The following is a 13,916-nucleotide window of genomic DNA, read 5'->3' on the forward strand; positions in this document are numbered from 1 at the left end:
TAACACGGTGTGTTAAGAAGAAATAAAACTCCCTGAAAACATTTCCATGGGGGTTCATTCAGTCCTTACTCAAAGACCCACCAGCTACAGGTCTTAGGAGAGATGACCTTTCTTGTTTGGGAAAAATGCTAGATAGACCCAGGTTCTTATTGATGAGGGAGGGAAGCTTAAAACTACGTTTATCTTGAGCGTGTTACTAGATGTTACAATAGCTGTATTTATTACCATCAGAGTCAATCATTTATTTGTATTTCCTGTGAATACTTATTAGATGTCTATATTAACCAAGCCCATACTTGGTCTATAATTGGTCATTGGGTAGTGTTAGAATTTCGAAGATTACCAAAGAGGTATGAAAGTCTTAATTTTATGTTGCTTAATAACTTTGAAATAAGAATTTTAAGAGCCTAAAATGGAATGAACAGGGTTGCCATTTCAGTCCTTTCTCTGATCTCCCCAGTCTTTTCTGCGTAGACAGTCTGCCCTAGTGCGGCATGGTGCCATGTACCTGCAATCTCAACCCCAACCTCTTTTTAAAATTAGTTGTACACACACACATGCACATGTAAGTTTACATATCCTTTGTGGTTCTTGTTCATAACTTCTGCAGTGGTTTCTATTGATTTTGGAATATCTATTACCCCTTCCCCCCACACATACATTCACATAAGAATACATACACATAAGCATGAACACAAGCAGGCCTGCAATGCCAGCTCTTCCTCCTTCCCTCCCTCCCTCCCTCCCTCCCTCCCTCCCTCCCTCCCTCCCCCCCTCACACACACATTCCAAGTGAGCTGTTAATCATACAGTCTTATTATTCTAGGCCAATGTAGTAGAGAACAAGACGTAAATACAGTTTAAGTTCTTTATCCCTTTGGGAACTAGAGGGAGAAAGAGAGAGATTTAGAGGCTGCTAAGCAATGACCAATCAACTTCTTTCCTTGCTGCTTGAAAATCAGAAGAAAAGCCTTTTCTGTTGTCCTGGGGCTTACTAAAACCTGTACCAGGCAGCCAAATCTCGAAGTTGACACCTCTGCCAGTCTCAAGATGAAAACTCACTGTAGGAGCTAGCTCAGGTGAAAGGAGTGTACGGAAAGACAAGAAGGAAGAGAGCAGAGCTGAGAAGAGCAAAGGCCCACCACAATGGTCAGCACAAACAAGTCACAAAGACACAGGTCAGGGAGGAACAGGCTGCTCTTCCCTCTGAAGGTTCCTAAGCTTGACTCAGGCCCAGGCACGCAGTAGGAACACGATATATCTGGGTTTCACTTCGCTCTTCCTTCAGGAATTACTCTTGGTGCCTCTTGCCTGGGATACTCTTGATGTTAGGATATTGTAACCTTTGGGGGAGACACTTAGTGTCTGAATGGTGGGCTCCATCCAGAAAACCTTATGAGGGTCTGGGGAATAAGCTCCATCATGACTAAGCTTTCATTTGTTGTGCATGCACGAGGTCCCAGGTTCTATCTCTATCACTACACACAGAGTTTTATGGATTACTGGGGGACTTTCTAATGTATTTTTTTTTGCATCTCCCCCACACTAATAATGTCTTTGGGACACATAAATGTATCTCAGAGAATCATTAAATCAACAAATATTGCATACACCAATATCACTGCTAGGTACTTTAGGTGCACTACCTATGTGTATATGTGTGGGTATATTATGGGTGTGGGTAGATATCCACACCATGCTTCTGTGTATGGAAACCAGAAGTCAATCTTGGGTAACATTTTCTGGGTGTTGTGCACTTCGTTTTGCGTTACTTTGCTGTTTTGTTGTTTGAGACAGAGTCTCTCACTAAGACTTTAGGCTTGATGAGTAAGCTCCAGTGGCTGGCCATCGAGACTTGAGGATCTATGCATCTCTTCCTCATAAGTGCTGAGCTTGCAAGTGTGCACCAACACACCCAGCTTTTTATGTGGAAGCTGGGGGCTGAATTCAGGTCCTTGGACTTGGGCTTGCCAGCACATTACCAACTGAATGATCCCCAAAGCTGCCACTGTCTATTTTTATCCTTACACAAAAAAAATGGTCCCCCATTGTTACTGTTATACAAATATTATATATGAACAAATTGAGGCTTCAAAGAAGTCCACCATCATCCCATAGTTAATACAAGTTTCTAAGGTGATTGGAAGCAGGGCTTACATCCACGCCCACTTCACTTCAAATATAGCGTATTTATAACCAAAGGCTCGCACGCAGTGACATTCTAAGATATGAATCATTGTGCTTCCCCAAATAAGGGATAATTATCTTGCATTGAGCTCTGGGGACCACACTCAATTAGAAAGTTGAGAGTAACAAGGCCCAGTGCCTCAGCTTGCTAATGGGGTTTTGTTGGGGAAAGTGCTATTTGGCTTGCCCTGCTCCCAGACAGTGCTGAGGATGAAACTATATGAAGCGTCAGGGGTCACTGGCAGAAGAAGATTAAAAGCAGAGGCAGACTGCATGCTCTTATGAAGACAATATCACATTCAGAGATGAAGCAGAGCCTTTCATGGGAGCATTGATGCTGTCTCCCGAGCCTTCAAACACAAAACTCACTCATCTCGATGCCATGACTCCAACCATTTCCTGTATGAGATCACACACAGAGGAACTAATTTGAGATTACATGCCTGCTGCCCTTTCCTATGAAGAGTCTCTTCTGGCTTCTAATTAAACTTTTTCTTCTACGACAAATGCCAAGATGTCAAAAGGATTCATTTTAGTAAAGAGAAGTGCTAGGAAATTGGGGGTACAGGTTCTCTGTGCCTGGATGAGCTTTGTTGTTAGCATTGGGTGCCATTGATGCACCCAAAGGTCATGGGATTTGAAATCCTTTGAATTACAGTGAACCACACTTCTAAAGATGGATTGTCCATGCATACTCAACTGTCAGAGAATTCTTACCACTACCCATGGATGGCTGGTGTGATGGTACTCATAGAACAAGCCAAGTCTATTTCCAACTCTAGGAATAAGGATCAAAAGTCAGTTTCCTGCTCCTTGCTGCCAATGAGAATCAAAACCAGGAGACCCCAATTCAAATGTGAGAAACTCAGGAAAGAAAATTGACCTTTATTGAACACCTATTATCCACGAGAATTTCTCAGTATTTCCACCTAACTTCTGAGTCCCAGTATCCTCTCCTGGAAAATATGGTTTTTAATTCCTGTGCTACCATCCTTCCAGAGTGGGGATGGAATCCAAAGATGATGTGTCTAATGAACTTTGATCCCCAAAGGATGCTGCAAGTGGGGAGGGGGGCATGGTGGGCACAACTGTCAATCATCATTGCCCATGCCATCATGAAATACTTTTGGTTTCTGATTAGTCTGCTGTCTATGGGAAGCTACCATAAGTCAGATGTTGCAAGCTTTCACCTTCATTTTGTATGTAAAGCAAGCACCAAGTTCATGCCTAAATACATGTGACCAACAAAAAGCAAAGCAAAATACTAACTTGTGGTTGCCTGTAACCAAAGCCCAGGTACCTTGTGTTGCTTATCTTTATACTTGCTTTCATACCAAAGAGCATTGACCAACCACCTCCAGATGTACTTTCTAAAAGGTGAATGAACGGATTGATAATTCATCTTTTAAACAGAGCCTTATGAATGCTATCCAAGTGCTCTTTCACATCCATAGTTCAGAACAAGCTCGTTCTGAGTGCACTCATTGGCCTCTCTTCCAGCTCTTCTTCAGGTACTTTGTCTTGCTCCCAAACTATTTTTAATTCCATAACTTTGACTCCCAGAGAATTTAGATATACTTGCTACCAAAACATAATCACAGTTATGACAGCATTGGTGATGTTAGCAAGTTACAACATTCTAAATAGCATTGTCAGGCTAATTGCAATTTACTTCATTTTTATTTTAGTGAAACTATTTCCAGTTGGATGAATCCTATTTGACATAAAAGATTACTATAGATCTTAATTTCTCAATCTTGTTCACCATCCACTGCAAATTTTTTCAGTTATTACTTCTGTTATTGGGCTATGCTATGATGACCATTGCTGTTTTTTTTAATCATAATAGAAAAATGAGGAAGGAGAGAGGAATATATGTGGGAGAGAGAGAGAGAGAGAGAAGGGAAGGATAAAGGAACAGCCTAGTGTCCCTATTGAGTTGAGATCAAAACAGTCTCAAAGGGACAAGATGGTTCCCTATAAACAATGACTTAAAATAATGGGGCTAAACATGTGCTAGATGAGCTACTGTGTTATAAGTTAAATCTTAAATGTCTCCCATAGGCTCATGTGTTTTAATATGTAGTGTCCCACTAGTGGGGCTATTTTGGGAGGTTGTGGAACCTTTGGGGTCTGCACATGGCTGGTGGAGGTGGGTCATGGAAGGTAGGATTTTCAGGACTATAACCTCATTTCTAAACTCCCTGCTTCCTGATCCACACCACGTGAGTAGCTGCAAGCTCACACCACCATGAACTGAGCCTCTCTAGTCGGTGTGCATGCCTTCCTTGCCGTGAAGGACTATTTTTCCAAACTCTGAAACAAGACAAACCTTTCTTCCTTTAAACTGCTTTTGTCAGGCATTGGTCACAGCAATGAGAAAAGATAAATGACAGTTTTGTGTTCCTACCTATTCAGGTTGCTGGGAGGCAGAGATGTCTACGCTAGGTATGATCATACATATTTAAACTTTGGAAGGTTGAAGCAGGAAGATTGCAAGTTCCTGGCTAGCCTGGGATGCTTAGTGAAACCTTGTCTCCAGACAGAACAAAACAAACTGACCATCGAATTTCCATTCTGTTATTGGGTGAACAGGAACCGTCACTGTCCCTAGTCCTCATTAGCAAGGATATAGGTAATGAACAAACACAAACTTCAGTGGTTGAGAATGACCCCTGAGCTAGCAAGCTGTGTCTGCTCATTACCAAAGGAGACTTAACTATGACTCAGCACAGCATCACCCTTTCCATGTCAAACCCTGCTATCTTCACTCAACACAGCGTGATTCAGAACTCTGTAGCCCAGTCTCCATGTCAGAGCACCTTCCGAGTTGGGCACTTGAGTTCTCTAAGCATAATTTCTCGGTTTTACAAACAGCTGTGTCATTGAACCTCACGGACTCCATTTGCTTACTCGCACAAACTCAGAGCATGTCATTGACAGTATTTCATCCCACCAACCTCACTAGTGACAGGTTAGTGCTATACCGATTTAGGACATCATGTCTTCCAGCTGTCAGTGTTTGCAATGTGGCCAATTTGTCAGAGGAAGCAAAGGAAAGAACTCCACTCTCATGAGTGGTTCTAAGGATTAATCAGCATGAGTGGTCTCTATCAGCGGTACCAACCAGTAACTTTATCCTCAAGGTATCTTGTACCTCAGAAGCATAGAGGAAATGGAAATGGGACAGATACAAAGACCATCTGGGGGCAGACAGTATACAATTTTGAGTCTTATTAGTTCTGTCTCAAAGGGATAAAAACCACTCATGGTGCTTTTTCTATGTTATACCCACTATGTTATGGATTTGCCTGTCTCTCTCTCTCTCTCTCTCTCTCTCTCTCTCTCTCTCCCCCTCCTCCTCTTCCTCTTCCTCATCCCTCTCTCTATCTTTATCATTATGCTTTTCTATTCTCTGGCTCCCAAAGGTGAAGAATCCAGGAGCAATATGGACTTGGAATTTTTATATCTCTTTTCCACTTGGAAGTCTGAAGTCCTGACAAGTCTTGCTTAAAACAGAGTCAGTGACATTGACCTTGTTGTCCTATATATGAACTCAATTTCTGGCTCATAACAACTGTTTAGTGAGTGCACATTCCTCCCCTGGCTCCTACCTGCCCTTATGACATATTAGAATTCTACCCATCTGCTGCCTTGCTTCTGGGGTGGCCCGCCCTCAGCCCATTTTTAGATCAGCCAATGGGACCATGACTAGCCAGAGCCATTTTTCATCCAATTGGTCTCCTTCCAACAGTTTCATATGGCTTCTTGCTGTAAATCACTCTGAGAAAACAAATGTCCCCAATCCATTAGTGACTTTCCGCCACAAGCCAATTTGAGCCACAAACTAGACAAGGCTTGTTAATGGCCACTTAAATACATTCCTACAGCTCAACCTGGAGACCTTCAACCAGCCTCAGACCTTACCAGCTCCTTTTCAAAAGACATGATGGCAACAAGGTCATAGGTCATCGGACCCTTATCAGGTAGGAGAGCAACATACCCTAGTTTGTCTAGGATCCTTCCAATTTGGCCCTGCTATCCCAGCATAATTGTCAATCATTTCACTTTCAGAAATATTCTAGCTTGAATAATAAGACTCCATAGGTAGAGATGTGAGGGTAACCAAAAACAATAAGCATTAGCCATTGATTATATATAAAGGGCTTGTGTGTTTGACCTCATTTCAACTACAGTACAGTACTAGTCAAGGAGGCATCACAATCATCCCCATTATACAAACCAGTCCTCTGTTTAGGTTTAGGGTAGCTAATCAGCAATGCCAACCAAGGAGTGAGATTGTGCTTCATCTAGAACCCTCATGGCTATTCATAATTTCCTGGAGAACTGTGCTCCACTGTATGAGAACCTCTGCTTAAGAGAGCCCACGCTCCCATTAGCAGCCCAGCCAGTGGCCAAAAGGCTTACCCTGTTTCTTACTCTTGGGAGGAACCGACTCTGCAGAGGGATCCAACGGAGACCATAGCCTGTTAACCCTCTCTGCCCTGGCCTGTTTGCTTTTCCCTCTTTGCCCTGAAAGGTCCTCCCCAGAAAACTGCTTGCAAAAGACTCTGTACTAGTCTCTGGTTCCAAGGAGCCTGGTCCATGGTATCCAGTTAGCAAGGAAGGAGCTGAGCTAGAACTCAGGTTTGGTCCTCTTGGTACCACAGGGGTCATTGCATCCTCCATGTTTTGCAGATGAACCCTAGGAAGCTTGGAGAACGTGAGACAAGCTCATCAAGGATACAGAAGGAGGAGTAGAAGCTTAAGCATATACTCAGGTCCACCTGTCTTCAAAAGACACACACACACACTTTCACACATACTCATACACACTCCTCACACACATACAGACTCTCTCTCTCTCTCTCTCTCTCTCTCTCTCACACACACACACACACACACACACACACTCATACACACACTCATTTGCTGTTTGGGCACTTAAACCTACTGCTACATACCCATTTCATGCAAAATTTGTGAAATGAGTCTCCCGTCAGCTGACATTTTTTTTTAGAGGGCAGAACGCTCTGTCCTTCCAATGCTACAGCAACAAGCAGTGGCTCTTTCTAAGTTGCACTTGAACACATCTTTAATTTCCAGAAAACCCAAAACTGCTCTGGGAGTAGTCAAAAAATGTCTCCTTAGTCGCATATAAGAAGAACAATGGGCCCATATGTATTAAACAAAGGAAACAGCTGTAGATATCATGGTCTAGAGAGACAAATCACATCTCCTGAGGTATTTCTGAGGGTCACAAAAGCAGGATAAAAGGGGAAGTGCAGAAGCCCCGAGGACACACAAACACAGATCTTGACTCCTGCTTATGTGATACTTTTGACAAATCACCCAATGTCCCCAATACCCAATTTGTTCTGTACGAACAATACCTGCCCAACCAATCAGCGAATTAGAGGGTAAATGAGATAAAAACAAGCCTTTTTTCCTGTTCTTTTTTATCTACTTTTATAATTACGGACTCACCAACTTGAACCCTTGTCCCAGGTCTAAATAGTACCAGCTCAGATGTGCTGTGCTTTGTTTCCAAGCTAAAAAGAACATCCTATTTGATGACAAAAAGGTTTCCATTAAAAACTGAAAGTAGATGAAAGGGGGACCTTCAGCCACAAGGCCTCAGTTGATTCATAAAAACATGGAATGAGTCATGTTGCTCTCAAGGCTGAAACTTATAATCAATGGGCCTCGTTAGCCAGCCAATCCCAGCCCAGCCCAGGATGACAGGCCCAGCAGGCCATCTCCTCTAGCTATTCCAGGGTGGCCTTGCAAACTGATTAATTCTGCTTCTCGCTTGGTGAAAGGAAAAAAAAAATCAATCTGGTGCTCTTTGCCATACTATGGTCTAAGTCCAGACCAGGTCTGTGTGGCTTTCTGAAGAAGCAGGGCTTCTGTAGTTGTGTGAATGTGTGCGCTCATGTGTGTGTGTACCTGCGTGCAAATGTACATGTGTTCATGTGTGTGTGCATACGTGCTTGCGTGTGGTGTGTTGTATACATATGTGTAAACGTGCATGTGTGTATGCATGTGTATGCATATGTGCATGCATGTGTGAATATGTACATGTGTGTGGCTCAATTCAAGAGCAGATTTGTCTGTCTGTCTCTAAAAATCACCTTCTGGCTTTCATCTCGAGATTACTTCAAAATGTCCCTTCTCCTGCAGGCATTTCCTTGTATTGAGCACAGGGCTAGTGAATGCAGAAGGCGGGGGAACACAGACTTACTCAGACTGCAGCTAAAGCTCTTTCCTTGAATTTGTGGCCCTAACCGTTACTCTCTTCATATATCTTTGAATCCTAGTCCTCAATTTTCAGTGTGAATGAAAGTTCCTAAATCACACACACACACACACACACACACACACACACACACACACACACTTGTGTATAAATGTGTGTGCATAGGTGCATAATGTTTTTGATGAGGTCATTAAGGAAGAGTTATTCACACATGGTTTAACTATACTAGGTAGGTGGTCTTCCATCAATGATAAAAGAAAAATGATGACCCCCACAACCCTCCTCCAATCTACCCCCTCAATTCATTTACCATCCACCACCACTTACTTAGAAAACGCACTGTGACAACTCTGCTGGATACTGCTCATTTATTGGTGAAAGAGGCAGGTAAAGCCTCTGCCTGCTGGGATCAATCACCTTGGCCTCCCAAGAGTTAATGGAAAGAACTGCACAAGATCCCCAGACTGTCTGGAAGCTTCTCTTTCCCTGAATTCCTCCCCTCACCCGAGAAACCTACAAACTGAGTTTAAAGCCAAGCAGGACCAGTTTCATGTATGAAGAGCTAATCATTGCTCAGTTGCCTCCTAATCTGGCAAATAAAGCCTGCCTGCTGTCAAGGTGGTGAAGGGGCCAAAGGGAGGGCTTTGCCTTTTTCTTGCCCTTAGATCAGTTGGCAGATCCCGGACTTGTTTCCAGATCAAACCCTAGGGAGGTTTGAGTAGGCTGCTGTTTCTATGAAGTAGGAACCCCAGGGTCTTAGGAATTCCAGCCAACAGCCCTTGTAAGATTCGCGGTTAGTATAGGAAGCAGAGCGCAGTGAGCAGTTCCTGAAGACCCCACTCCACTTGATTTCAGGGGCATGGTGGTGTAGTGCCCCCAAGTGTGAAAGCTTTCACACTTGCACACTATGAGGAATCCCAGCTGGTCTAAGCACATCTCCCCAGGAGGAACTGGAATAGAGGGTCTCTTAGAGTGTTGGCTCTTACTGAGAGCAGCTCAGGAGTACCTAAAGAACACGGTCTGCTTTTCCCAGCCACGGGCGGGAAGGGGGGTGTGGGGGGGGGTGGGGAGCAGAAGATGCAGTATGGGTCGGGAGGAGGGTTGGGGGGTGGGGGTTGGTAGACGGCGGCGGCATCCCTGATCTCACCTTCCACCTAGCTTAGAGACTGGTTAAGGCTCTTGCTTCTCAGTTCCTTTCCTCATTTAAGTCTGGGGAAAGAAACGGACAAGGGGTGGGGGTGGGGGCACGCAGCTCTGCACACTGTCCTCAGCCCCATCGGGATGCACAGAGGTGAAAAAAGAGATCAAGTGTCAAGTCCCAGTCAGGTCACTTAGTGGCAGCTGAGTGATATTGGCAGGTCACTCATTCCCTCTGAGTCTCTGGTTTTTCACCTCTAAAGCTGGGTACCTGACTTACTGGGTCTCAGGAAGTATTAAATGGGATCGCATATGTAAAACTCCAAAAAAAAAAAAAAAAACCCAACACCGGGAACAGTACAAATACGGCGACTGCTTTTTTTTTTTTTTTTTAAACCACACAAACGATTAATTCCCACCCTTACGTCCCTCCCAGTGTTGCAGCTGAGTTGTCCTGCAAGAGGGGTACAACGCAATCTTCCAGGACTTCAAGTCCTGGGAGTCACTATCCTTCCTGTCACCGTACATCTGATGTGGGGAGAAGGGCATCCTCTGAGGATACTCCCCAGGCTCCACTGGCTTGGGCTGGGGGTGGGGGAGCACTGAGAGCCAAGTGTGGATGTAGAGAGGGCGCCCACTGCCTGTGGGTACTGGGTACCTGGGCAGGATCCCCAACCTACATTCTCCCACCCACTCCCGGAGCTCCCAGCGCGCAAAAGAGAGAAAACCCAAAAAGTCGTAGATACTGGACCAGGCTTTGACGCGAATCTTGATCTCGCCGTCCTGTGGCTCCGGCATGGCCTTTCTGGAGAGCCTCAGCTTGTTGAGCCCGCCGAAGCCGGCCAACACCACAGCGCGCATCTCCTGGGCATCCCCGAGGCGGTGGGAGCTGTCACAGCCCTCAGCAGGCTCCTTGCTGGTCTCCTTCTCGATCATCTGCTCCGTCTCCTCCGCCTTCTCTACGCCTTCCTTGGCCATGGCGCGTGAGGAGCCGCGGGGCGCACAGGCTGCGGCTGGGAGGGGGGTCGCGGCTTTTCTCCCTCAGGTTCCTCCTGTTGAATGTGGGATGCTCTTCAGCGCAATGGCTGCAACCTCTGTGAGCGGAGCCGCGGTCCACCGCCTCCGCCGTAATCCTCAGAGGAGCCGCGCCCTCGCGCCCCACCTCCCGCCCTCACATTTCCTTCTGCTTCAAACCAAACCTCAAGTCCAGCTTTTGTGCGGGTCCCAAATCAGGCTCTTGGTCGCAACCTTCAAAACGGATTTTCCCCAAGACTCTTGAATAAAACACACCGGGAGCGGCTGCCTGGACACCCGAACCCCTGGAGTGGGCTCAATACTTGGGTATATACGGCACAGACTCTGGCGCCTTGAAATGGACAGAGAAGAATGTCTGGGCCTGGAGGATGCTGCCTCGAGACAAGGTTGCCTCCTCTCCCGCGGGTAGGCAGCGGTAGGCGGGATAGCCGGAAAATCGGGCTGTTTACCATCTGCTGGTTTTGAGTGGAACGGCAGGGAGGTGCGGGAAGTTAGCGATCCATCCCAACCAGGGCTCTCAAAAGCCAGGACCAATCTTTTCCATCTGGACCCCGTGTCATGCGGGATGCTCTTCCTGGGCTTCTCCTGAGGCTTTCTTATGATAGTTCTTAGGACCTATGCTTTTTTTGAGCAATTCGGTCTCAGAATAGGTCTGATTCCTACTGGGATCTCCAGAAGAACAAGAACCTCCTGTAACACACACACACACACACACACACACACACACACACACACACACACACATGCCCTGTCTTTTGTTTTGAAAGTTTATAGAAAAATGTGTACTTTCTCCAGCAGGATGTGGTGGCACCTGTGGGTAGTCCCAGCACTCAGGAAATGGAGGTAGCAGAGAAACCCTGTTTCAATGAGTCTAAATGAGTAAGAATTAAAAATTGCGGAACCTGGAGGAGCAACCCCTTTAATTCCAGCACCTGTGAGGCAGAGACCGGTGAATCTCTGAGAGTCGGAGGGTAGCTTGGTCTACATAGTGAGCAGGCTGGCCAGGCCTACATAGCGAGACTCTCTCAAAAAACAAACAAAAAAATAACCCAAACTACAGATGCAATCCAGGCACGTCATTTGCGCTGCCTTAAAAGATGATTTAGGAGTTGGGTACCCTGTGCGGTTTAAGGAAAGAGATATGATTTCTCCTTAGATGGACGTTTCAGTTTAGGTAAATTCTACTTTTGAGGTCTTAGGTGACATTTTGTCTTCCTAAGATCCAACACCTATATCCACTGACCTAGTTAGGGTCAGTGTTGCTATGGTAAAACACTATGACCAAAGCAACTTGGGAGAAGAGTTTATTTCAGCTTACACTCCCAGGTAACAATTCATCCCTGAGAGAAGTCCGGGCAGGAGCTCAAACAAACAGGGCAGGGACCTGGAGGCAGGAGCTGATGCAGAGGCCGGGGACGAGTGCTGCTTACTGGCTTGTTCCTCTAGACTCACTCAGCCTGCTTTCTTTTAGAACCTCGGACCACCAACCCAGGGATGGCACCGCCCACGATGGGCTCGAACCTCCCCAATCAATGATGAATTTAGAAAATGCCGTATAGCCAGATCTTATGGAGGTATCTTCTCAATTGAGGTTCTCGACTTTCAGATAACACTAGCCTGTGTCAAGCTGACACAGAACTACCCAGCATGGCTACAGAGTGGGCACATTCCACTTGTGTTCTGCTGGGCGTGAAGTGCTGTGGTGGCTTACCTCAGTGATTGTGAGGCTCTGCGTCTCAGTGGGACTGGTGGGGCACACGGCAGAACGATGCTGTAACGGTCTCTCCTCCTTCCATCCTTCCTGTGCCTCTCTGTTTTCAGACTTGACCTTTCCCTGGAAAAAGTCATTACATCCCAACTTCACTCAGAACTCTACCCCCGCTGAGCGCTTGACCTTGGATGTTCAGCCCACCACCTTCATCGGGGCTAATTCCTAACCTACTCTCATCTGGAGCATCAGTTTCTTGTGCAAAGTTCATCAACTCCCAGGCTTGGCTTTTCATTGTAAAAGTGCATGTCAGTTTGTAACTGTAAGGTGATTTCTTTAGCAATGTCTTGTTCTTTTGCCCAACGTAAACTTCAGGTGTGTAGAAGCTGTGCTGCTTTTAACCAACCTTGTTTTCCTGGGCGTAGCTCATGATTGATCCATAATCAAGTTTGTTGGATGAACGATTTAGCCAGTGAAAGCGGATGCTTCTGTGGAATCCCAGAAGATGGAACTATTAACTCCTCCCATGAGGTTGGAGGAATTCCCAGGGAGGAGGGGACACGTCAGCCAGTTCTGCTGACCAAGAAGCTTCCAGGCCCACTGAGGCACATACAAAGGTGGCAGGTGAAAATGATGTTCAGAAAATGCTCATCTGGTCTGTGAGCTGCAGTCCCTGCAGAGGAGGCTCAAGGAAGCAACATTTGAGGCTGGTTTCTGAAACGTGACTTTTATTATAAATCATGCAGGTGACGGGAACCACCAAAAGATTCAGATACAAAAGCAAGGGACCAGGATTGCCAGAATTGCATTTAGGGGTACTAATGTTGGCAATGAGGGGGCTGTGGGTGAGAGGATGAGTCCCTGGAAACGCGGTGAGCAGCTAGAGATGGGCACACTAGCAATGGGAAATGATATAAAGGGTAGAGGTATCTCCTGAGGCAACGGTTCTGTATGGGAGGGAGAGGGCAGACGGAGGCAGAACAGAAAGTCCCCTTCAGTGAACTGAACTTTATTGCAAACTCAATTAAGAACTCTCTTCATATTGTGAAATAGAGTGTTTAGGCCAGATTCAATTTTGGAACAAGAATTGGAATGCCCATGGTTTATTTTGGAGGTAATCCCAGGAAGCTTTGGTTATAAATTAGGGAAGTGAGGCAGTAAAATGCTAGAAGCCAATACAGGATGCCTTTAAGAGCAAATTACCACCATGGGTGATGGGGTTAAAACCACGGGAGACCTTTGGGATACATTGTGGATGAAATAAATCCCAGAGTTGTGGCATTCAAGAAGCAGGGAAATTGTTATTTACTCACTAAACTCTGTGAATGACTGGCCAAGAGCTGTTCCTGGAGGGGATTGCTCTATCCTGCCCTGGGTATCAAGGCAGAGGGACTCTTCCGGCTGAGAACTTCAGCTGCTTCCGTGGGAGGCTGTCGCTCTGTGCATGGAGTAGTGTTGAGTAGAGGGACTTCAGTGTTAATAACATTGCAATATACAGTGTCGTGTTGTCTGTCTACTCTTCTAGACGTTGCATAATACAATTTGATTCTGGGATTAACCTTGTGAGGTAAGAACGACCATTTCCACCTT

The 13,916-nt window shown here is 45.7% G+C and overlaps 1 protein-coding gene across 1 annotated transcript in view; it reads right to left on the bottom strand.

The window, feature by feature from the left end:
* The window catches only part of Vat1l (vesicle amine transport 1 like), a 147,654-nt gene extending 136,966 nt beyond the window's left edge, over positions 1–10,688 (bottom strand). The window contains exon 1 of the mRNA XM_041650853.1: positions 10,335–10,688. Within this exon, the coding sequence (XP_041506787.1) occupies positions 10,335–10,561 (227 nt within the window). The 5' untranslated portion in view covers positions 10,562–10,688. The remainder of the gene's footprint in view (positions 1–10,334) is intronic.
* Between the last annotated feature and the right edge of the window lie 3,228 nt (positions 10,689–13,916).

This window comes from Microtus oregoni, unplaced genomic scaffold (assembly GCF_018167655.1).
Source record: "Microtus oregoni isolate MIOR12 unplaced genomic scaffold, Mior012 000004F_ref0000308, whole genome shotgun sequence".
NCBI classification, from domain to species: Eukaryota; Metazoa; Chordata; class Mammalia; order Rodentia; family Cricetidae; genus Microtus; species Microtus oregoni.